Below are 27,015 nucleotides of genomic sequence, written 5' to 3' on the forward strand. Positions count from 1 at the left end.
CTGCATTTCAAAAGCTCATACCTGTAAACAAGAGATTAAATACCTCTCTCTTCCCGCCCACACCGCTCTTATCACAAGAACTGTCTGCTGGGAAACTGACACTTCCAGGAGTGTCAAATTATGTGGTCTCTCCCCCCCACACCTCTTTTTTGTTCTTCCTTCTCACCCCTCAAAACTGCTTTCTTTTTAGTGGCTTGAGGTTAACAGGAGGAACCATTGAGAGATGTTGGGGACCACAGAGATTGACACTCCCGGAATTGATTGATGGGTTCTCAGCAGACTTCAGGTGACTAATTTTATTGTTTGCTGTATTGTTTTTTTGTTTGTTTTTTGTTTTTTTTTAAATGTGTTTATTCAGAGTTTAAGATAAAGACAGCATAATAAAATTGAATGGGATTTGTTCAACATTATCAATGAACAATGCCATATGAATAAAGGTACAGGAATACCGTTAAATGCAAAAAAAGTAAAACAAGCATTACAGTGAATAGTATAAGCAAACCATTCCTGCATAACTGTAGTGATAAGTTTTCTTGCATGGAACGTGGAGAGAAAACTAACACGTAGGTTGGGTGACTCTCAACAGAAGGAGATTACATAACAACGTAACCTTATTTGCAGAATATAAATGCGACTTACAGCTTAGCCATAGTGATAGGCCTAGAATCAACATATAAGGAAAGAGTGTAGGGAAAGAATAAGAACTCAATTTTATGGCGATAAAGAAATCCAGAAAATCAATGGGAAAATGCTTACTGGATGTCAAAGGAGCTTGAACTGTAATTTGCCCAGGGAGTTGGTCAAATTGGCCTTAAGGTACCACGTTGTGTTTTCGAAAGATTGCATCAAGGATGTATTATTTTAAGCTGTGTTCAGTGGCACTGACCTCAGGAGAGGCGTATTCTGGGTATGGCTTTTTACCCCAAAGGAACCCTTGTAAATGTATTGTGTGTCAGTGGTAAAAATGCCCCTTACATTGGTGGCCAATGGGAGGTATATCCCCTACCATGGGGGTCGGACATCTAACAAGATAATTGGTGTCATGTAGCCTTCTCTGCCCAGTGTCATTGGCCCAGGAACTTTGCAACCACTATAAGATGGAAGGTCAGTCAGCCACAGCACATGGTACCCCTATCAACCTAAGAGATCAGCTATGGGTAGAGGATTCTGTACATGGCGGTTTTCTATTTATTTATTCTATTCATTGATTTTTTTTCTATTGGTTGAATTTGATGGACTTGAGTCTTTTTTTTAATCTGACTAACTATGTAACCTCTAGAGGAACCCTAGGGTTCCACAGAACCCTGGTTGAGAATGGCTGATCCAGTATATAAAGATCTTTGTGGGCCAGGCATCCAAGACAGCTCAGCAGGCATCGTATTATCGGCTAATGCGTAGACTTGCAGAGGATATAGAGAGTCTGAATTTCATCATTGTTGTTGATTTAGAAAAAAATTGGGTTAGACAGACAAATAAAAATGCAGGTATTCCAATAAAAAGAATGCGCTATTTTCAATTTGCTTATTTATTTGTTTATTTATTTATTTCCTGCAGCTCCCCACCTTTATCAACACTACTTTACCATCACACGACCAAGTAACAGCTCAGGAGATAGACATTTACTTCAGACAAGAACTCATCTATAAGAGGAATGAAAGAATGGCAAGAAGAGTAATGGGTCTGCTGAAGGAAAACCGGGACAAGAGTTTTTTCTTCGCTTTTGGCGCAGGTACTTTATTGTTTTAATAACCATTGGTCGTTGTTGCTTTTAGGGACCCTCAGGGATGGATTTTTATCATTGGAGCCTGTGAATGCACAGCCTTTGGCACCCAAAGCAAGGCCTTTGTGCTAGGATGGTCCCTTTTATACAGAAAATGTTCTTGTTTTACTGATTGTATCCTGGTTTAGTATTTTATGATAATGTGTAAATAAGCTTTTGTGAGCTTACTGCATTTTGACTTATAATAGGAAAAAAAATAGTTCAATAATTTTACAGCTGTCTCTTTCCTCCTCTGCCTATAAGTCTAGGCTTTGTGTTCCTAATGGTAAAATCAGCCCTGGGTTTCTTATATATGTAGTAATTGTCGTTCTGTTAGCCGGCTTTGAATGAATTCTACTAACAGTCTCCAACTCTAGACATAAATAGTTAAGTATATTGTACAATCGTTTCTGATGTACCTTAAGCAGCCCAGAAATTTGGCTTCTGTCTCCTTTTCAAATTTGACTACTTGATGATCCACATAGCTATTGCTCAGAACATGTGGCCAAACCAGAAATTAATTGTTGATTTTGTCAGATGCTGATTGATCTTGCTAAAGAGGCGAAGAAGAAGCTCTCAGAGCAGCTGTGTCATAGTCTGTATCCCAAGTTGGATTTTTTGGATTTTTTTTTTTTCGGCCAATGGAAGAAGCTCTGCAGTCTCATATGTTCATATAGAAAAAGGCTAAAAAAATCATTCATGCACCTAATAAAACAACATAAATAGGTGTCTATAAAGCTCTTAAGATTCCTAAACATGTATAGTTCTCTGCAGCTCCAGTATTTGTGCCAGTAAATCTACTTCATAGAATACAGTCTTGAATGGAAAGTTTCCAAAGCATCTGATTGATAAGGTAGATGCTGATGTGCAGTCACCAGACATTTGCAGAGAATGAAATCCACAGTTTTTAGAACTAGAAGGCCCATCTGGATAATGTTCTTCTCTCTGTAGGCCAACTTCTATTGTTTCTCATGTGGAATCCTCTGCCCGTCCTCTTTATATTTTCTGTTATAGCAGAATATTGAGGACCTGCCCTTGGAATAGCTCTGTGATTTTAGCTGCATGAGGATCTGGTGAATGATTGTGTGAAAAAGAAGCAGGTGGCCAGAGCAGGTTCTTTGGTGTGGCATGTGAAAATACATGGGTTTCAGTTGGGATCTTTACCGCTTAAAGTATAAAGGCAAACATTTTTTTTTTAATTTTTACACAGAGTGGAGATGGACCTGTTTTTATTTTCTTATTGGTGTCTGTGCCCCGTTAGAGAGATTCACCATCTCTATTTGTTCTGTTTACCATTATCATTGAAAGTAAAAGTGAAAGAAAATCCCAAATTTTGAGTTTTCCTCCAAAAAGTAATGGAGAGGAAATCTTCCAATGAGGATAATAGCTCTGGTGACTTGTGGGTCCCCAAGGGATTCCCTCAATTTGCAGGGATTTCCTCTTACTTCCTGGTTTGGCTATGGGACAGGAAGTGAAGGGAAATCTCCCCAATGGGACATGGGAAAAAATAAAATGACTGGCATTATGGCCCTCTCTTACTCTATCCAAAATGAAAAAAATGTTTTGCCTATAGCTCTACTTTAACTCTGTTTGCAAGACTTGTTGGCTGTGAAGGTGAAGTTAATTCATTATACAATTACCAGTGAGTACTCATCAGTATCTAACCAATTTTCTACATGCTTTTAAAGAGGGCTGCTATATTATCTACAGACCACATAACCATACAGTGCATCCGGAAAGTATTCACAGCACTTCACTTTTTCAGCATTTTGTTATGTTACAGTCTTATTCTAAAATGGATTAAATTCATTATTTTCCTTAAAATTCTAAAAACAATACCCCATAATGACCACGTAAAAAAAGAAGTTTGTTTGAAATCTTCGCAAATTTATTAAAAATAAAAAACAAAAAAAAATTACATGTACACAGTATTCATTACATGTGAATACATAGTATACACAATATTCACAGCTTTTGCCATCACACTCAAAATTGAGCTCAGATGCATCCTTTTTCCACTGATCATCCTTGAGATGTTTCTATGACTTGATTGGATTCCACCTGTGGTAAATTCAGTTGATTGGACATAATTTGGAAAGGCACACACCTGTTTATATAAGGTCCCACAGTTAACAATGCATGTCAGAACACAAACCAGGCCATGAAGTCTAAGGAATTATCTGTAGACCTCCGAGAAAGGATTGTATCCAGGCACAGATCTGGGGAAGGCTACAGAAAAATTTCTGCAGCATTGAGGGCCCCAATGAGCACAGTGGCCTACATCATCCATAAATGGAAGAAGTTTGGAACCACCAGGACTCTTCTGAGAGCGTGCCGCCCAGCCAAACTGAGCGATCGTGGTAGAAGGGCCTTAGTCAGGGAGGCGAACAAGAACCTTATGGTCACTCCAGCGCTCCAGCATTTCTCTGTGGAGAGAGAGAAGGAGAGGCCTGTATGGTAGAGTAGCCAAATGGAAGCCACTCCTCAGTAAAAGGCACATGACCGCCCGCCTGGAGTTTGCCAAAAGGCACCTGAAAGACACTCAGACCATGAAAAACAAAGATTGAATTATTTGGCCTGAGTGGCAAGTGCCATATCTGGAGGAAACCAGGCGCCGCTCATCACCTGGCCAATACCATCCCTACAGTGAAGCATGGTGGTGGCAGCATCATGCTGTGGGGATGTTTTTCAACGACAGCAACTGGGGGACTAGTCAGGATCAAGGGAAAGATGAATGCAGCAATATACAGAGACATCCTTGATGAAAATCTGCTCTAGAGTGCTCTGGACCTCAGACTGGGGCGAAGGTTCAGCTTTCAACAAGACAACGACCCTAAGCACATAGCCAAGATAACAAAGGAGTGACTACGGGACAACTCTGTGAATGTCCTTGAGTGGCCCAGCCAGAGCCTAGACTTGAACCCAATTGAACATCTCTGGAGAGATCTAAAAATGGCTGTGCACCGATGCTCCCCATCTAACCTGATGGAGCTTGAGAGCTCCTGCAAAGAAGAATGGGAGAAACTGCCCAGAAATAGGTGTTCCACGTGTGTGGCATCATACTGAAAAAGTCTTGAGGCTGTAATTGGTGCCAAAGGTGCTTCACCAAAGTATTGAGCAAAGGCTGTGACTACTTATGTACGTAGTTTCTTAATTTTAATAAATTTGCAAAGATTTCAAACAAACTTCTTTCAAGTTGTCATTATTGGGTATTATTTGTAGAATTTTAAGGAAAAAATTGAATTTAATCCATTTTGGAATAAGGCTGTAACATAACAATATGTGGAAAAAGTGAAGCGCTGTGAATATTTTCCGGATGCACTGTACATATTCGTGGGTTAAGTGAGAAAAGCATTTTTAGCAAACAATCCAATCATCATTTAAAGTTTGTTAGAAACTTTAAGTAAACCTACACTATGACATGCAATTTATACTTACCTTTTTGCTCCAATGCCACTCCGTTCAGTCAGGCTAGGTTCACACATGTCCGGCTGCGGTTTGCAGTCTGCAGTCTGGTGCAGTTTTGTTCACCGGTTCAGGTGTGATTCAGGTGCAAATTTTTACTTGAATTCGCACCTAAACCAGGCCCAAAATCGCACAGGACTCTTTTCATAAAAAGACCACCCCAAACATGTGTGAACTGGCTCTATTAAAAGTTGGTCTGATTCACATGTTATGTGAATTTGATGTGGTTAAAAACACATCCGATTCGTGTATATATATATATATATATGTGTGAATGAAGCCTAATTATAGAGAGCAAAAGGAATGCTCTGTATGAATCACTGAAGTCATAGCTGCACATGGTTATGGACGTATGAAAGCACTCATTGGCCCAGCGAGTCAAATTTACCTCCATACTAATGCCGCGTACACACGTTCGCACATTCTGACAACAAAATTCATGTTTTTTTTTCCGACGGATGTTGGCTCAAACTTGTCTTGCATACACACGGTCACACAAATCTTGTCGGAAATTCCGAACGTCAAGAACGCGATGACATACAACACGTACGACGAGCCGAGAAAAATGAAGTTCAATAGCCAGTGTGGCTCTTCTGCTTGATTCTGAGCATGTGTGCAACTTTGTGCATCGGAATTGTGTACACACGATCGGAATTTATGATAACGGATTTTGTTGTCGGAAAATTTGAGATCCAGATCTCAAATTTAGTTTGTCGTAAATTCCGACGGAAAATGTCAGATGGAGCCTACACACGGTCGGAATTTCTGACAACAAGCTCCCATTGAACATTTCCTGTCGGTAAATCCGACCGTGTGTACGCGGCATTAGACAAAAGGGTGCAAAGGAAAGGGCCTGTGGCGATGGACTTTGGGCTTGTGTCAATGGCCTCTGTTTAACATCAGTTTCTGAGATCATTCGCCTAGACTTGTATAGTTTTGTAAAACCTATGGGATGCAAAGAAAAAAATCTCATGAACACAGGCCCTAAATATGCTGCTGAGAAGGGTGAGATTAAAGCAAACCCTTTGCTTTGCCTTGAAAGGGCAAAGCAAAGGTTTTCTTTAAAGCTTAGTTTGAAATTTCTGTTTAGATTTTTGTTTCAGATTATTTTTAGTGAGCATTTTTTTAAATGTAGGCCTTGTAAATCAAATCCAGAGCAACGCAGTAGTCAATAAGAAAATATTTACCCAAATAATATACTTGGTGGAATGGGAAAAAGAAAGACCTTGTCCATAAACTGGCCAAACTTTGCTTCCTTCCATGGAAACCATTTTTTTTTTGTTTGTTATAGTGCCCCGTCGAAAGAAGACGACCTGCCAAAAAAACAATGAGGCACTCAAAGTGGGATTAAACTCAGGATTGCCCACTTCAAAGGCAGTAGTGTTGGAGACCACTTGTGAATGCTAATCAGACATCTAGAGCTGACTGTAAAGGGAGATTATACCCCTGTCTCTTTGAGATAGTAACAGCCGTCATTCTCAGGGCCACTGCCTCAGCGGGAGGTGCCATATGCAAATAGGGGTGCATGGTGTGGTTGATGTTATACATTTGCTGGATTACAGGATTTGACAAAACGCTTCCCCTTTCATCTCCTTCCCTCGGACAAAGATTTTTCTGTTCCTTGTTAAACTGAAGGAAGCTGTACAGGCAGATCCATTAATATTAATTATAGAATTAATTCAGGCGAAGTTCACACAGAACGTTTCCTTGTTTAGATTAGAGGAGGGGACTCCTGGCCATGTGTGATCCCTGGAGTGTCATGTCGGACTTTCATAAGAGCTTTCTTTCTGTGAGGGGGGGGCGGTGGGGAGACTGGACTTATCTTGCGGAGGGGCCATGCTGCCACTTCCTAACCATTAGAGCTGACCTTGCTTTGGTAACTGAGGATATATTCACACTAAAGAAGATGAATGATGAAGTCTGCTTTATGTTTACTTTATAGATTTAAACCTTTGTGTTCCTTAGAGTAGGTGTTGGCTTAACAAGGAAACCCGGATGGATAAAAAGTTCTATACGTTATTTAATGCTCCAATAAATACTGCTTATCTGCATTCAAAAATATATATATTTTATATTTTAATTCTGTGATGATTTTCATCTGGTGCTTGTGTAGGTTTTTTTACCTTCATGCATTCTGTGCATGAAGGTAAAAAATCTTCTGTGTGCTGACCCCCCCCCCCCCCACATCCCCCTAATACTCACCGGAGCCCCCCTTGATCGAACGATGTGCACGGGAGCCTCGGCTGTCCCGGGTCACTCTTTCCTCATTGACTGAGACAGCAGCAGGATCCATTGGCTCCCACTGCTGTCAATCACAGCCAGTGAGCCAATGAAGAGAGAGCGGAGGGCGGGGCTGCTCCGAGCCGCTGCTCTGTGTGTCCTATAGAGCGGGTCTCAGGAGTGAGCATGCACCAGTACTCCCAAAGAAAGTGGCTTGCTATTGCTATTGGGGGCACTGGTCGAAGTGAGAAGAAGAGGATTGGGGCTGCTGTGTACAAAACCAATGCACAGAGCAGGTAAGTATGACATGTTATTAAAAAAAAAAAAAAAAAATCTTTAATATCACTTTAAAGACCAACTCATTTCTGTGAGTGGCCAAGCATCTCTTTGATGACCAAACCATCTTCTCAATAAGTTTTCAAGGCCAGACTGCACAGAGAAGCTTACATTTAAAAATATTTTAATGTGAGCTGTGCTGTGTAGGTGCTGTCTGGCTTTGAAATTTGTATTTATTAGTTACCGATATTTATATAACGATGGGTGCTGGGGAACAGTGATTGATCAACTTGGTACATTCACCTGCTCATTCATGGTTTGAATCTCAGCTGGTTCCTACTGACCTGCTGGACTGGCCAAGATTCAAATCATGTATGGTCGGCCCTAATCCACTCAACTTGGAATTTATTATGATACATCAATCAACCCCTCAATACTGATCATATGCCTTTGTTAGAAAAAGGAGTTAGGATTGGGATTAGCATTAGGCTCGGTTCACACTGGGGCGACTTGTCAGGCGACCTAGTCGCCTGACAAGTCGCCTCCCGTTCTGTGCTATGGAACCGTTCTAATTGGAGCGACGCAAGTCGCTCCGACTTAGAAAAAGGTTCCTGTATTACTTTGGGGGCGACTTGGGGCGACTTGCATAGACTTCTATGCAGAAGTCGTCTCGCAAGTCGCCCCGGCAGTCGTTTGCAGGTCGCCTCGCTGAGGCGACCTGCAAGTCGTGCCGCCCATGTGTGAACCGAGCCTTAGGGTTGGCTTTATTTATAAGCAAAACCAATTATCAAGTCATCATAATCTCTTGTTAAATGCATATGATACTTTTTTTAAAGCAAATTTTAATTAGCAATTTTGGTTTCATAATTACATTTGGTGAAATCCTTCAACTCATCCATATTACCTGCTATCATGGCATCGCATCTATAATATTCCACTTTGACAACCAGGGGGCTGCACTGCTGTGCATATCTGGAATGTTGTCTGATCCAGGTGATATGCAGTAGTACATAAGTCTCATAATTTTCTGTGAAACTTGCATTCTTCCCTTTGTTTTGGTGGGCAAAATGCATCAAAGGAAGAGCCTGTATCTGGCAGGATGTTGATGCTCTTTGAGCAATGAATTCTTATCATTGTTATGTTAGTTGGAGGTACAATATATACCGTAGGTGAAGTGACATCGACTCCCCCTTGTGGAGAAAATTGGATGCTAATCTGAAAAACACCTAGTAAATATCCGCCCAACAAGTACATTACACTGGTGCTGCCTATATTTTTTGTCTTTGGCTGGGCTTTGTTCACTGGTGTCTGGTTCATAAACAAGTCATCAACTAAGTCTATGCATGGTACCACTATTCCTTTGTTTAAATGCAGTATTCTTCCATTTGTCTTGGTGGGTTCAGAAGGTCATCCTCCCAAGACATACAAGAGGAGCATGTGCCATTCTCGGTGGCAGAGGTATATTACTTTTTCTTCATGTGCTACAACTTAGCATATGTCCGAGTTTGCAATATATACTGTATGCAGAGAGTTTGATCCAGAATTTAATTTTGGCCCGTATATCTAATTCCATCCCATAAAGGTTCAGCTGGTCTAAAAATGTTTTTCTTTAGTGTTGTTGGGAACTTTTCATATATATTTTTCTCATTTTGTTTCACTACCTGTTCATGTAATTAGCTGTGAATTATTATTGGAACCAAGTTCAAATGTTTAATTAGAGTCTTGGCTCGGTTCAACCAGAGCTGAATTAGAGGTTAATTACTTAATCAGCTTAACTAGTCTGTGTTTACCCTACAGTGTCATTCATTATTAAAAAAAAATACGTTTTTCTGATTATAAGTGTTTGAAGAAGATGAAGTGTTTGTTGTATATACTGAATGAGTTGACTACATTTAAAGTATATTACATCATGGGAAAATATACTGTAGCTTTAGCACTAAATGTAGGCTCTGATCACATCAAAAGCTCCATGTATGTTATTGTTAAGAGTCAGCACCCAAAACTGATAATGGGAAAGGGGACATTGACAGCAATTTCAAAGAATACCTTTCTTTCTTTCTTTCTTTCTTTCTTTCTTTCTTTCTTTCTTTCTTTCTTTCTTTCTTTCTTTCTTTCTTTCTTTCTTTCTTTCTTTCTTTCTTTCTTTCTTTCTTTCCTTCCTTCCATTGCCCCAAACATTGAGAACAAAAAAAATAATAATTTTGGGACACAATCAAAAAAGTAAAGCCTTCTTGAAAGTGACTTGATGTCATATCGTAATGTCAAAAGCAATCAGTCAAAGTTTGTCAAAGGGTTTTTTAACCCTTTATGATTATAGACCCACAATGGATTATACAATATGTCTCCATAACCCCTAACCCCTTCACAGGACTGTCAAAGATCATTATTGGTTTCTAGGATGCAATGGGGTTGATTTACTAAAACTGTAGAGTGCAAAATCTGGTGCAGCTGTGCATGGTAGCTAATCAGCTTCTAACTTCAGCTTGTTCAATTAAAGTGGTTGTAAAGGTAAATTTTTTTATCTTTAAAAATAACAAACATGTTATACTTACCTTCACTGTGCAGCTCGTTCTGCACAGAGTGGCCCCGAACCTGCTCTTCTGGGGTCCCTCGGCGGCTGTCTCAGCTCCTCCCCGCAATAACTAACCACCTTAATGTGAGCTCCCTCGCATGGTGGTTAGTTATTGCGGGCGCGCTCCCGTGATACAGCCGGCGGCTATAGCCGCTCGCTGTATCACTCGGCCCCGCCCCCGGCGCGCCGCGTCATTGGATGTGATTGACAGCAGCGCGAGCCAATGGCTGCGCTGCTTTCTATCCATCCACTATAGCCAATCAGCGACCAGGCTGATCGGCTGAATGGAGGTCGGTAACGAGCGGCTGAGTTTCGAGGTGTCAGGTAAGTAAAACGGGGGGGGCTGGGGGCGGCGGTATTATCAAAAGTTTTTTCACCTTAATGCATAGAATGCATTAAGGTGAAAAAATGTATACCTTTACAACCCCTTTAAGCTTTGACAACAAAAAAAAAACTGGAAGCTGATTGGTTTCTATGCAGAGGTACACCAGAATTTGTACTCTCCAGTCTTAGTAAATCAACCCTATAGGTACATAGTTGCTAAGGATGAAAAGAGACACCGGTCCATCCAGTTCAACCTGTGCGTGTTAATACCATTTCCCACATCCCCCTATATTGCATTTGCTAAGATGCCCATCTAAGAGTTTTTTGAAATTTTTGATACTCTCCGCAGACACCACCAACTGTGTAAGGGAGTTTTACATCCTTACCGCTCTGACAATAAAGAACTCCTTTCACAGTTTAAGGTTAAACTGCTTCTTTTCCAACTTCATTGGGTGGGCCATGTGTCCTGATAGGCAATCTGAGACTGAATAGTTTCCGTCCTATGCTAGAATCACCATTAAAATATTTGGATATCACTATCATATCCCCTCTTAAGTGTCTCTTCTCCAGGGAGAATAATTTTAAAATTTGTAGTCATTCCTCTTAACTGAGGTCCTCCAGCCCCCCTATTAGCTTGGTTGCCCTTCTCTGGACTCTCTCCAGCTCTGGCACATCCTTCCTGAGGACTGGTGATGAGAACTGGATGTGGCTGGACCAGAGTTTTTTAAAGTGTAAGAATTATAGTCTTATCGCTTGAGTAAATACCATTTTTAATGTATGCTAATAGTCTTCTAGCGTTTCTTGCTGCTGCTTGCCCTTGATGAGCCTATAAAACAAGAGATGCTCTGCTCCAGGTGAGATTGTTAAAGAGTAATTGCAGTCCGCTCACATAATTTGTAATAAAAACATCTTTGCCATTCCGAAGCTTCCATCCAACCACTTTGCATATTATTTTATATATACTGTAAAACCTTGGTTTGAGAGTAACTTGGTTTGAGAGAGTTTTGCAAGACAAGCAAAATATTTAAATGTATTTTGACTTGATATACAAGCGATGTCTTGGTATACAAGTAGCGTCATGTCACAACTGAGTATAAAAGAGAAGAGAGGCGCCTCTGATGCCCTGTACACACAGTCGGATTTTCCGATGGAAAATGTGTGATAGGACCTTGTTGTCGGAAATTCTGACCGTGTGTAGGCTCCATCACACATTTTCCATCGGAATTTCCGACACACAAAGTTTAAGAGCAGGCTATAAAATTTTCCGACAACAAAATCCGTTGTCGGAAATTCCGATCGTGTGTACACAAATCCGACGCACAAAGTGCCACGCATGCTCAGAATAAATAAAGAGATGAAAGCTATTGGCTACTGCCACGTTTATAGTCCCGACGTACGTGTTTTACGTCACCGTGTTTAGAACGATCAGATTTTTCTACAACTTTGTGTGACCGTGTGTATGCAAGACAAGTTTGAGCCAACATCCGTCGGAAAAAATCCATGGATTTTGTTGTCGGAATGTCCGATCAATGTCCGATCATGTGTACAATATAAGTTATAAGTTACTAAGTGTAGCAATATGGTTACATTTAATGAAGGTACAACATTTAGCAACATATTGCTACACTTAGAGGCGCCTCTCTTCTCTTTTATACTCTGTAGCTCCTGCTGGATTTTGCTTCTAATCTCTTTGTGGAGGATTCCATTTGTGGATGGACATTTTATGGTTACACAACCTATCACATTGCTATAGTCTTTTTATATGGACTATAAACTTAAGGACCTATGTATAAATGTTTGTGTAAAAAATCATTTGAGTTTCCATTATTTCTAATGGGGAAATTTGCTTTGATATACAAATGCTTTGGATTACAAGCATGTTTCTGGAACAAATTCTGCTCGCAATCCAAGGTTTTACTGTATTGTAATTTTGTACTTGCCAAATATGCTTCAGAAATCTCCCTCCACTAAGTCTGGCTGCATCCATTTTAATTTCAACATTTCTTTATTGATTTTTAAAATTTAGACATTACAAAGGGAAAAGAAAAAGAAGGACATTGAAAATAATAACGATCATATATATATATGTTATACATTTATATGTATATAGCATTAAACATTTCGTTTTTTCATATCAGAGGAGACCATTTCTGGGTCTATATAGTAAATCCTCATATGTCCTTGATTAACTTTAGGATTGGGGTTGGTCTTATGGGGTACAACAGGTGTGTTTAACAAAGTTCTGCTGCAAGACAAGAAAATAGCAGAACAAAGCAAAAACACAAAACAGCACAGTTAATAGGTTTGGGTCGTATTTCTGTCTCAATAAAAATTGGATGCAGTCTTTAGAGGCTACCTTGTACCAATCAAACCATAGTTTCCACTTGGCATCGGCATGTTGATTTTTTTTCTGAGATGAGACGAACAGCATCTCATATGTGGCATGCGTGGCTGCATCCATTTTAACTGTGGGCGGCTGAAGCTGCTGCCTGTTCACTTCCTGGATTTACACAGACACACACATCCAGCTCTGCAGCTCTCATTGGCCCTCTTATGATTCATCCTTCCTCCTTTTCTGGCAAGACAAGTGTGAGAGAGAGCTGTGCATGATGTCATAAGCCTAGGCTTTTTACCATACAAGAAACAGGACAGTGGGCTGTATAAGGTATTTACTGGCAGAAAAAAAAATGTTTTACTATCCAAAGTTAAAACAACAAGGACAGAAGATTTAATAGATGGAAAGATAAAAAAATTACTGAAGTTCCGCTTTAATTAAGGTGATTGGACTCCACACATGGGTGCTAGTCCTGGCTCGCTTCCATGGAATACATGTGTGAAAAGGAAGTGGCTGCACATCATGACAATCAAAGTCCTTTTATTGCAACTTTCCAACAAAAATCCAACATAGATCCACAAGGACAGTAGCAGGTACAAAAGGTTGACGTGTCTGTACCTGCTACTGGCCTTGTGGATCTAGGTTAGATTTTTTGTCATGATGTGCAGCCACTTCCTTTTCACACATTGCTGAGCCTACAACCCCTGGCAAAAATTATGGAATCACCAGTCCCTGAGGATGTTCCTTCAGTTGTTGTTGTAGAAAAAAAGCAGATCACAGACATGGCCAAAAACTAAAGGCATTTCAAATGGCAACTTTCTGGCTTTAAGAAACACTAAAAGAAATCAAGAAAAATAATTGTGGTGGCCAGTAACAGATTTATAGAACAAGCACAGGGAATAAATTATGGAATCACTCAATTCTGAGGAAAAAATTATGGAATCACCCTGTAAATTTTCATTACAAACACTAACACCTGCATCAGATTAAATCTGCTTGTTAGTATGTAGGTAAGAAGGAGTGATCACACCTTGGAGAGCTGTTGCAACAAGTGGACTGACATGAAGCATGGCTCCAACACCAGAGATGTCAATTTAAAAAGGAGAGGATTATCAAACTCCTTAAAGAGGGTAAATCATCACGCAGTGTTGCACAAGATGTTGGTTGTTCACAGTCGGCTGTGTCTAAAACATGGACCAAATACAAACATGGGAAGGTGGTTAAAGGCAAGCATACTGGTAGACCAAGGAAGACATCAAAGCGTCAAGACAGAAAACTTAAAGCAATATGCCTTGAAAACAGAAAATGTACAACAAAACAAATGAGGAACAAATGGGAGGAAACTGGAGTCAACATCTGTAACCGAACTGTAAGAAACCACCTAAAGGAAATGGGATTTACATACAGAAAAGCTAAAAGAAAGCCATCTCTAACACCTAAACACAAAAAAACAAGGTTACAATGGGCTAAGGAAAGGCAATCGTGGACTGTGGATGATTGGATGAAAGTCATATTCAGTGATGAATCTCGAATCTGCATTGGGCAAGGTGATGATGCTGGAACTTTTGTTTGGTTCCAATGAGATTTATGCAGACGACTGTCTGAAGAAAACATGCACATTTCCACAGTCAATTATGATATGGGGCTGCATGTCAGGTAAAGGCACTGGGGAGATGGCTGTCATTAAATCTTCAATAAATGCACAGGTTCACATTGAAATTTTGGACACTTTTCTTATCCCATCTATTGAAAGGATGTTTGGGGATGATGAAATCATTTATCAAGATCATAATGCATCTTGCCATAAAGCAAAAACTGTGAAAAAATTCCTTGAAGAAAGACACATAAGGTCAATGTCATGGCCTGCAAACAGTCCGGATCTCAATCCAATTGAAAATCTGTGGTGGAAGTTAAAGAAAATGGTCCATGACAAGGCTCCAACCTGCAAAGATGATTTGGCAACAGCAATCAGAGAAGGCTGGAGCCAGATTGATGAAGAGTACTGTTTATCACTCATTAAGTCAATGCCTCAGAGACTGCAAGCAGTTATAAAAGCCAGAGGTGGTGCAACAAAGTACTAGTGATGTGTTGGAGTGTTATTTTGTTTGTTTTTCATGATTCCATAATTTTTTCCTCAGAGTTGAGTGATTCCATAATTTATTCCCTGTGCTTGTTCTATAAATCTAACTGTTACTGGCCACCACAATTATTTTTCTTGATTTCTTTTAGTGTTTCCTAAAGCCAGAAAGTTGCCATTTGAAATGCCTTTAGTTTTTGGCCATGTCTGTGATCTGCTTTTTTTCTACAACAATAAACAACTGAAGGAACATCCTCAGGGACTGGTGATTCCATAATTTTTGCCAAGGGTTGTAGTCCTAGGACCCCCAAATCTTTTTCTTTCCTGGATTCCCCCCAAATATTCTCCCCCTAGCGAGTAGCATTCATATTTTTAGCTCCTACATGCATTACTTTACATTTTTCAACATTAAAGCCCATTTGCCATGTAGTTGCCCAATCCAACATAGATCCACAAGGACAGTAGCAGGTACAAAAGGTTGACGTGTCTGTACCTGCTACTGACCTTGTGGAGCTATGTTGGATTTTTGTTGGAATGTTGCAATAAAAGGACTTTGATTGTCATGGTGTGTAGCCACTTCCTTTTCACACATTGCTGAGCCTAGTCCTAGGACCCCCAGATCTTTTTCTTTCCTGTATTCCCCCCAAAGGTTCTCCCCCTAGCGAGTAGAGTTCATATTTTTAGCTCCTACATGTATTACCTTACATTTGTCAACATTAAAGCCCATTTGCCATGTAGTTGCCCATCCTTTTATTTTATTGAAGTCTTCTTGTGAAGTTCCGGTATCCTGCTGTGAAGTTTTTGCCCTGTTTAGCTTCGTATCATCAGCAAACACTGAGAATGATATAATTATACCAACTTCTATATAATTTATGAATACATTAAACAGAATTAGTCCCACAACAGAGCTTTGGGATGCCCTATTCACAACTCCAGACCATTCTGAATATGCACTATGTATCACCACCTCTTGGACATACCCCTGTAACCAGTCTTAGGTATCAGTATGACTTTAAAAGATGTCAGCAGCTTTGTTTTACTTTATATATGTATATTAAGGAACAGAACAGCAAAAAGAAAATGATAATGATCTTATCTCATTTATTTATGTAAAGATCTTAGATCGCCAGTACACAAGTGAGTACACAATGAGGTTTTTGCTGTTTTTTGTGCCATCAAAATATGGGATTGAAGTAGAGTTACTGACTATGTCATCTCACACATCAAGTTGATTTCTAGTTTAATAATGCAGAGATTTCTGATTCATTATTTTAATTATTGAAAGATCCAGTCCCATATCCCCAGCATTTTGTTCCCAAACCCCCCCGAGGTATGGATACCCCAATTAAGAACTCCTGAGTTTACAGCCATGACATCAACTAATAATAACCAATTAGCTGTGGGCTTGTGCTAAAGATGATGGCTGATTCATTGCTGCGGGATACTACACTATAATTTTTGCCTTATTAAAAACCATAATAACCCATATATATAGATGATGCTGCATTCAACTGTAGAAAATGGCACCTGGCCTCATAGTATACACACAGGCTTTGTCCATAAAAGTTCCCCATAACCAGCGCGCCTGGGCCTCAAAGCCCATTTATCCTCTCCAGATGGGCAGGATTAATTATTTAGCCTGTATTGGGACTGACATAGCCTCGACAATCTTCCCCAGAATCCAGAGCTTAAACGTTTTGTTGACTTTTCTTCCCTTTTTAATCTCTTTATGTTTTTTTTTTACTTGTTTTACTATTTTAAAAGGAACAGTTTGGAGTCTTCACATGCGTTAAAGGGGAATTCCAGCTAGAACTAAACTAAAGAAAGAGTTGAAATACAAATTTGTGAACTGTTTAACCTGTAAATATTTTTTTATTTAGTCTATCTTACAGGTTTTTTTAATTACACACCCCTTCCACACCCTGAGGGTGACACAGTTATTCAGGTCCTGCAGTTCTAGGGATTATGGCGTGGCCTATTTACAAGGAAGAGTAGATATCACTATCTTTTCTCCATTCATGATGTGGAGCCTATGGAGCCTACAGAGTTCTCTCAGTTTAAGGCCATGAATGGGCCATGTCTTTAAATGGCTGGAGCTGCATGAAGACATTCAATTATTGTCTATATATAGGTAGCAGCTGCATAGATACAGCTGCTTCTCCCAATTTGACAGCTATGGGGTGTTGGTGAGTGGCCCTGAATGCACACAGTGTGTGTGTGTTTGGGAACACTCAGCTGCACAGCTGTCAAACTGGTAAGAGCAGCTGTGTCCATGCAGCCACTGTGTTCCCATAGAGATGAATGAGCTGCCTGCATGCAGCACCTGTTGGCTTCAGCTGTTTTAAGGCACAGCCCATTCATGGACTACGGGTGTAAGCGTTGGTGTAAATGAGGCCTTATGTGCTGAGCTGCACATTCACAGCTCAGCTTACAGCAGCCGGCCTGGTCCTGTGTGCAGGGATCTCCTGTGCATGTGTAGGGTTAACATCATCCCTTGCCAGCCAATGAAAAGGCCCAAAACCCAGCACACAGAAGAAGATGCTGGCACCGGAGGGACCTTTGGAAAGGTGAGTATATTTGCCTTTAGTTCCACTTTAATCTTTGAGAGGGAACAACTTACCTGCTGTCATAATTGCTATGGAAAATTAAAGGACCTAGTTCAGGTTCACCGCTATCATGGATGCAAGATTTGTGATCGCAGAGTATTTTTGTGCAGATTCGCCTTGGAGAATTCGTTTTTCTAAAGCATAACGCTCAGCATGGCCTTTAAACTGTGGCCAACAGGCTTAGAACGGCAATGGTGGGGCTTTTGGATAAGCCAGTATCCTTACTATAAAGGAGGGGCTCAGAGCAGCCTTAAGCCTAGTACACAGGATGAGATTATCGGATGAACGATCGTCCGTTTTTTTTTTTTTGGGATGCTAGTCTCCATATTGAAAACTCTTGTACAACAGAATAGAAATTTGGAAGGGATGTAATGTATTTGTATTATATTTTCGGATGGAGACTGTCCTGCATTAAACGAAAATCGTATGATCTGGTTTCATACGAGATAAATTTTTGTGTTTATCCCTTTGGAAAATTTTGGACTAAATTTGTGCACTAATGATCAGATTATCGTAGGATCGATTTGATATCGGTATTTTTTATACAATATTCTAAACGTGTGTACAGGGCTTTAATGTCAATGACCTAGAAGATGTTGTATGTAAATGTGGCAAACTGTATAGGAATAGATTAGAGTCAGTTAGGAAACTGAATTTCATTTCTGGTTGTTCGCTCTTTTGGGCCATCAAACTCTGCTGCTTGTTATGATTAGGGTGTTTTTGTATTCTTTATTATTTTGTGGTTGATTGGAGGCCAGCCATTACTTTTTTTTTTTGCAAGGCTTCCCTTTAAAAAAAGTGTTTCATGTGGTGGTATTTTGGGATTTTCATTTATTTTGGAGGTATAATGTTTTATATTTTATGTCCATAGGACTTCTATTTTAGGTTACATTGCTTTTTTTGGGGCTTAAAGCGGAGCATTCACTTGTAATGCCGCGTACACACGACCGGACTTTCCGGCAAACCAGGTCCGACAGTCTTCCCGACGAACTTTCAGCAGAGTTCCGACAGACATTCAGACCGAACGGACTTGGCCACACACGAACGGACTAAGTCCGGTCGAAAGTCTGTTCGTTTTGTACGTGATGACGTAAACGGGACAAAAAAAGGAAGTTCAATAGCCAGTAGCCAATAGTTGCCCTTGCGTCGTATTTGGTCCGTCGAACCAGCACACCGACGAACGGTTTTCCAGATTTTTAGTCCGTCGGACAGATTTGAAACATGTTCTATTTCTAGGTCCGTCTGATTTTTTCCCCAAAAAACGATCGGACTAGCCCACACACTATCGGATTGTCCGTCGGACTAATCCCGTTGGACCTAGTTTGCCGGAAAGTCCGGTCGTGGTCATCTGTTCTCTGAGCTGCCTTTAGTTTGCAGCATGCTGCAATAATGTTTGAAAGAAAAAAATCTAAGTGCAAGAATAGAGTGTACTTAAACCACCTCAATTTATATCAGTCACATTCAACACACAACTCTATCCCAAAAAATAAAGTAAAAGTTAGGCAAGCACCAGTTAGGCCTTTTATACCTGATAACCGGGCTGATTTTACACTGCTAAATACTTTGCTGTCAAGGTGTGCTATCGCTGAGATGGTCAGAAAAACCACACTGTTCAGTAACACCAAATATAGCTTTAAGGTACTCCAAGCATGTTATATAAAAATTTTGTGTATTTTCAATGTGGCTCTTGAAAAGACCCCCTCCCTGCTATATGGTGTTTTGGTACATGTCCCCCGTGGCTGTGTTCCACTGCCATGTCCTTTTTTTACAGTAGCTTGCCTATTAGTCCCAAAATTTGGCCCCGTAGAGTTCATTGGGATTAACCTGTAAGTTAGGGTTCCCTAAAGTTTGAATAAAATTTGCCAAATCCTTGGCACCTCAAACCTGAACATATTTGCCCATCACCAATCATATTAACAGAAAGTGTAAATATTCAGGTTCTTACAAATGCCATTGCTTTTATGGTTTCCTAAATACTGAACACAAGATATTGTGTTCTTTTTTACATAATATTATTATTGTACATAATTATTATTATTGCTATTATTATTTTTACTGCTATGTTCCAGTTTAAAAGTTCTCTTCTTTAGTTAATGGAAAGCACTTCAGAAAAATACAACTGATGTACAGTATAACATATATAAACAAGACATAAGGTTACATACACATCCTCTAGACCAAACTACGAAGTAAGTGGTAAGAAAATATTGCCTTTTATTTGGGGAGTTTATTTCTTTAATCTGGTTATAATTGAGATGTTTTTGCTGTGCACACAAGTGGTGGAGAATTTGTGGCTTTCACTTCCTGGAGTTTGTCCCCAATTTTCCTAATTGTCCATTTTGTTAGTTAGACGTCAGTTGAAGTAATATTGAATGTACAGAATGTCTTTGCTGTGTTCAAACGTAAAAGGAAATTTTCCCCCTTAAAAGTAACTATTTTTCTTTTCAATCAGAATGTTGTGAATGGCCTTTCGTAATGTCCATTTAATTATTTAGTCTTTTACCCAAATACGTCTTGCTTGACTTGATTATTAATATTTGGAGGAAATGGGTAAAAGAAAACATGATGCTAATTCCTACCCAATCTGTACATTTATTCATTAACGTTGTGAGCAGGTAATATGAATAAAGTCTAGGTTTATATTCTGTGGCCTGTTGACCCAAAAGCCAATGTTGTTTTAATTAGAAGCCTCACGTTTTGGGCGCTACGAATAATAGAAAACTCAATTTGGCACACTGCCACCTGGGGCCCCAGAATTAACAAATGCGCAAATGCTGACATGGGATATACTGACAGGAGGGGAGAGTAGAGAGATGACCTCTGCAATCTGCTGCTGCTTTTTGACTGTCCAAGCAAAGGCTGGGAGCAAAGAAGTGACTTGGTCGTGTTGCTTAAAGTGTAAGTTCAGCTGTAAGGTGACCTTACACTGGAACCCCATCCCCCACCCCCCCCCCCACCCCTCCGGTCCTGCTGTACCTGAGTCCTGCGATCACCCGATATGAGACATCAGGTTGGCGCTTTACCAGTCCAGGGATTTTAAATCCCCGCAGCTTTCTCTCCTTTCCTCCAGCGCTGAAAGGGATGGGCTAGGTGGGTCCTGATTGGTCCAATTAGAGTGCCTCCTAAACAGTGCCTTGAAAAAGTATCCATACCCCTTGAAATTTTCCACCTTTTGTCATGTTACAATCAAAAACGTAAATGTATTTTATTGGGATTTTATGTGATATACTAACACAAAGTGACACATAATTGTGAAGTGGAAGGAAAATGATAAATGGTTTTCAAAATCTTTTACAAATAAATATGTGAAAAGTGTGGTGTACATTTATATTCAGCCCCCCTGAGTCAATACTTCGTAGAACCACCTTTCCCTGTAATTACAGCTGCAAGTCTTTTTGGGGATGTCTCTACCAGCTTTGCACATCTAGAGAGTAAAATTTTTGCCCATTCTTCTTTGCAAAATAGCTCAAGCTCTGTCAGATTGGATGGAGAGCGTCTGTGAACAGCAATTTTCAAGTCTTGCCATAGATTCTCAATTGGATTTAGGTCTGGGCTTTTACTGGGCCATTCTAACACATAAATATGCTTTGATCTAAACCATTCCATTGTAGATCTGGCTGTATGTTTAGGGTCACTATCCTGCTGGAAGGTGAACCTCCACCCCAGTCTTTTGCAGACTCTAATGCTGTGTACCGGACTTTCGACGGACTGAATCACGTCAGACTTTTCGACGGACTTTCGACTGACTTTTCGACGGACTTCCGTCGAATCGGACTTGTCTACACACAATCACACCAAAGTCTGACGGATTCGTACGTGATGACGTACAACCGGACTAGAATAAGGAAGTTGATAGCCAGTAGCCAATAGCTGCCCTAGCGTCGGTTTTCGTCCGTCGGACTAGCATACAGACGAACGGATTTTTCGACCGAACTCGAGTCCATCGGAAAGATTTGAAACATGTTCTAAATCTAAAGTCCGTCACATTTTCGACAGAAAAGGTCCGCTGCAGGTCCGATGAAGCCCACACACGGTCGAATTGTCTGACGGATTTGTTCCGTCGGACAAGTTTGGTCGAAAAGTTCGGCCGTGTGTACACGGCATTACAGGTTTTCTTGTGAGATTGCCTTGTATTTGGCTCCATCCATCTTCCCATCAACTCTGACCAGCTTTCCTGTCCATGCTAAAGAAAAGCATCCCCACAACATGATGCTGCCACCACCATGTTTTATGGTGGGGATGGTGTGTTCAGGGTGATGTGCAGTGTTAGTTTTTTGCCACACATAGCATTTTGCTTGAGAAAAGCTGCAGAGTCTGCACCCCTTAGAAATATTTAACCATTGAGGAGTATCTCACCAAAACTGAAATTCCTATTGCTGGTGGTGCCTTAAATTAGACAGAGACCAGGTGAGAATTGATTCATCTATGGGCAGGCTGGTTGTACCGAAGTCAGGGTGGATAAAAATCAATGATTTTTTTAAAAAAAAAATCAGATTTTTTAAATTTAAATCAGATTTTTTTTATTTCAATCAGATTTTTTTCATTTCAATTGATTTTTTTCATTTTTTATCAAATTTATTTGAATAAAATTCTTTTGAACTAAAAATCTTTCTAAAGATAGTTTTCTATTTAGGATACATTAACCTCCCTGGCGGTATTCCCGAGTGTGGCTCGGGATGGATTTTCAGTACCAAAAGCGGTAACCCCGAGCCAGACTCAGGATCCAGGTACATGTTACTTACCTTTTCCCCAGGATCCTGCGATGTCTCCCCGCAGTGTGAGCGAGCCGTCCTCCGCTCGATCTATCACGGAGCCGAGCTCCGTCCCCTGCGAGCCTTGCGACGCACGGGGACGGAGAACGGCGCCAAATTCAAAATGTAAAACACACAATACATATACAGTACACTGCAATCTTACAGATTACATTACTGTATCAATTTATTTCACATCCCTTTTGTCCCTAGTGGTTTCTCCAGTGTCCTGTATGCAGTTTTATATCATAAATACCGTTCTTTCTGCCTGGAAACTGGAGATTGTCCATAGTAACCAAAACCGTCCCTTTACATCAAAAGTGGTTTTAGACCAGCTAGAAAACAGCGATAGTAAATTAGAATCACTTGCAGAATTGAACGATAGTGATTTGTGGGGAGATCCGTCATCAGACACTGAAAGTAATGACAGCGACAATTCTGCAACTGAGCAAATTTTAGTGTTTTTGATTTGATTACGTTATTGAAAAATTGTTATTATTATTATATTATTATTTGTTATAATTATTTATAGTTATTTATTATATTATAATTTATGATTTTGTTTTTCAAACTTTATCATACCCGGGATGTCTAATAGACTCTTGTTTGGACAGATTTAAGTGAGTTATTCCTAAGAATTACAGGACTACAATATAAAACGCCAAATTTTCATGCAAAATAATTGTACCGCTTTCAGCACCAAAAATCTGAAATAATCATACCGCCAGGGAGGTTAATAATTTAGCTTATTCAGCATGAAATGGAGCTTAGTTATGTAGCATGAGGCAGTGGGGTTGATTTACTAAAGGCAAATAGACTGTGCACTTTGAAAAGTGCAGTTGCTCCAGAGCCTAGAAAATGAGGTAAAGCTTTACTTTGAAAAGAATCACGTGCAAGGAAAATGAAAAAAAAAAACTTGCACATGATTGGATGATGAAAATCAGCAGAGCGTCTGCTCATTTACTAAGCTCAGCTGCACTTTGCAAAGTGCACAGTCAATTTGCCTTTAGTAAATTAACCCCCATATATTCTGCAATAGTTACATTTTTGGTAAACTTATTCAATGAATCCAAGCTCTGCAAGCTGAGATAACATGCACTGCATTGATGCATTCACACAATTTCACAGTAACCATGAGATAAACCAAAGTTCATGAGTATTCCTTTATCCCATTGTTGTGCAAATCTATGTACACTACAAACTGTATGATTAAATCGGTTCTGATATCACTGTTTTACTAACCTGACAGCTTATTATTCTAAATAGGAAACCTTCATTTTGTTTGCAAATATTAAAGAGGAAGTAAACCCTGATGGGTTTTACTTCCTCTTTGTTTCCCTGCAAAGGTAAAGCATAACGGGCTACTATGCATCACATAGTAGCCCATTATGTGTCACTTACCTGACACAGGAGCCTGCGATGTCACCGCTGTCCCCTCTTCCATGAAGCGTCCATCTTCCTTCCGGTATCGCGGCTCCGGCGCTGTGATTGGCTGGAGCCGCGATGACGTCACTCCCGCGCATGGACGCGGGAGCCTCCACTAACGGCATGATTGCCGTTAGAAACGGTACGCTCAGTGTGCCCGCGCGCCGTTGTTTACGGCGCATGCGCCGTAGATATCGGGGCCTGTCTTTTGCAAATATCTCCTAAACCATGTAGGTTTAGGAGATATTTCTTGCACCTACAGGTAAGCCTTAATCTAGGCTTACCTGTAGGTAAAAGTGGTCTGTAAGGGTTTACAACCACTTCAAAGATTCTAACTACCAGCAAGATTAAGTCCTTACATTTAAAGAGCACCTGTCATTTCAGATCCATCATGGCACCGCCTGTTAGGGGGCATCCACTCACCTGCTGCCGCCATGTCTCTCAGCTTGTAGTGTCACTGCCGTATCACCAGCCGTCCCATTAAAGTGAATGGGACTGTCGGTGAGTCAACGGCGGGTCAGAGGAGGAGCCGCTGCGGGACAGAGATGACAGTCGCTCTTTAAAAATTATGATTTAAATCGATTTGATTTCAATCAAATCCACCCTGACTGAAGTCGATCCATTTTTCGACCTCAATACAACCAGCCTGTCTGATTATTTGCATGCAATCACTGCCGGCAGCTATAGCCACTAGCAGCGATCATTGTGTTCTGCCAGTAGGGAAGGCTCTCCACCAGCAGAACACAATAACACCGAGGAAGGGATTCCCCCATCAACACTGTGTTGATGGAGGTATCGCTATCGAGCAATTTTTTAAATGAGCGATTGTGTTGATGGGGGTATCGAGAGATTTTAATCTATGACTTGCTTTAGTACAGACTTCTAGGAAGATCAATCAAGCAGGGAATTACATTTCTGGAGGCATTTTGTATACCTACAGGTTGCCATATTGCATTGAATTTTACAGAAAATGTGGCTGCAGATTGAAAAGGAAAGGTCTATTTTAATAACATTAAATTACAATGTGATTTGTGTAGTAATTGTATATGTTATGTTTAAAGTGTAACTCCACTTTTGTTCCCCCCTGGTTATACCCATGTGTTTATATTAGTTTTTATGCTGGGTTCTCTATCTTTGATCATTTTTCCCAATGTAAATTACAAGGATTATAACAAACTTTGTTGCAGATTCCTACCTTTTGTTATGTTGAAGAAATCCCTGTGTGTTTGTCTGTGCCTCTGTGCTAAGTGGGACTAATGGGAGTGGTTTCATAATTATCAGTCAGCTGTGGCAGCTGCAGAGCACTACTGAGGAAATCTGCAGGGCCTGCATCCCTTTAGACGTGTTCCTATTGGAAATATCTCACCAAAAATGACATTTTTGTTGCAGGGGATGCCTGAAATCTGACTTGTACCTTGGGCAGAATTCTGGGAAAATCAGTGAGCCAATCACACAAGCAGGAAATGATGTTTCTGGGGAGTGGTCAGTACACATTCTGTGTACTGAACCACTCCATGTATCCATATTGCATTGCATTTATAGAAAATGACAGCGGCTGCAGATTGAAAAGGAAAGGTCATTTTTAATAACAATCAATTACAATATGACTTGTGTCGCAATTGTACACGCTATATTATTTTTTCTTTATTTTTTTTCCCCACGAAAGTGGAGTTACCCTTTAATTTTTTTTTTTTGCACTAAAGTGGAGTTACCCTTTAATGATTTCTCTAGTATCATCCAGCAAGCATTAATACCTTTCAGAAGAACAGTCAGATTTTTTTTCACAGAGAAATTTATAGCATTTGTCAATTTGAATCCTAGCCAAGTACATTTAAACCTTTAGAATGGAAATTAATATTCTGGCACGAGGCCCGATGAAGTTAAAACCGATCCTTGCTCCTGCTATGTTTCATTTTTATATTTCACTAATGATATAAGAACATGGGGGAGGGATACGAGTTTAGAATTAAAAGGTAAAATCTTCCTTAAACATAGTCTGGGTATTAACAAAGCAGACCTGGTCAATGTTTGCCCAGGACGGTTTGAAAACAATTCAGCCTACGTTTTCTGGAATAAATAGAGACTATCCAGAGTATCATTTATACCCATATGTTTATATTAGTTTTTATGCTGGGTTCTCTATCTTTGATCATTTTTCCCAATGTAGCCTCTTGTTCACATACACTATATTGCCAAAAGTATTGGGACGCCTGCCTTTACACGCACATGAACCTTAAAGGCATCCCAGTCTCAGTCTATAGGATTCAATATCGAGTTGGCCCACCATTTGCAGTTATAACTCTTCTGGGAAGGCTGTCCACAAGGTTTAGAAATGTGTCTATGGGTCAGGCACTGATATTGGATGAGAAGGCCTGGCTTGCAGTCTCAGTTCTAATTCATCCCAAAGGTGTTCTATCGGGTTGAGGTGCAGGCCAGTCAAGTTCCTCCACCCCATCGCTCATCCATGTCTTTATGGACCTTGTTTGTGCACTGGTCCAAATTATTTGGTGGAGGGGGGGGATATTGGTAAGGGATTGTTTTTCAGGGGTTGGGCTTGACCCTTAGTTCCAGTTAAGGGAACTCTTAAAGCAGAGGTCCACCCACCGCTGCAAAGATTAAAAGCCAGCAGCTGCACATACTGCAGCTGCTGACTTTTAATAATCTGACACTTACCTGTCCTGGAGTCAAGCAATGTCGGCACCGTAGCTGATGTTTCCATCAGCTGTGGGGTGCTGCCGCCTCCATTACGAGTAAGGGAACCCGGCAGTGAAGCCTTGCGGCTTCATGCCGAGAACCCTACTGTGCATGCGTGAGGCTCCGCTCCTCTCTCCTACTGGCCCGGTGGCCGGGAGAGGAGGAGGGCGCCCAGGCGGTGACGTCAATACCCGCGGCTGAGGCTCCCGGAGGTGGAAACAGGATACCTGTGAAAGACAGGTATCCTCTACCCGCTCCCCCCGAAAAGTGCCAAATGAGGCACCAGAGGGGGGGAGGAGTACAACGAAGTTTCACTTTTGGGTGGAACTCCGCTTTAAGGTGTCAGCATACCAAGACATTTTGGACAATTTCATGCTCCCAACTTTGTGGGAACAGTTTGGGGATGGCCCCTTCCTGTTCCAACATGACTGCACACCAGTGCACAGGAATTTGAAGTAAACACCTCAAACTGGTTGTTGTGTTCCTCAAACCATTCTTGAAATCATCCAAC

General features: G+C 40.5%; 1 protein-coding gene across 1 annotated transcript in view; it reads left to right on the top strand.

Moving 5' to 3' along the window:
• Positions 1–27,015, top strand: part of TRABD2B (TraB domain containing 2B) — a 454,791-nt gene that overhangs the window by 221,009 nt on the left and 206,767 nt on the right. Inside the window, exon 4 of the mRNA XM_073593582.1 lies at positions 1,555–1,729. Coding sequence (XP_073449683.1) covers positions 1,555–1,729 — 175 coding nt within the window. The remainder of the gene's footprint in view (positions 1–1,554; positions 1,730–27,015) is intronic.

Source organism: Aquarana catesbeiana, linkage group LG07 (assembly GCF_042186555.1).
Source record: "Aquarana catesbeiana isolate 2022-GZ linkage group LG07, ASM4218655v1, whole genome shotgun sequence".
Classification (NCBI taxonomy): domain Eukaryota; kingdom Metazoa; phylum Chordata; class Amphibia; order Anura; family Ranidae; genus Aquarana; species Aquarana catesbeiana.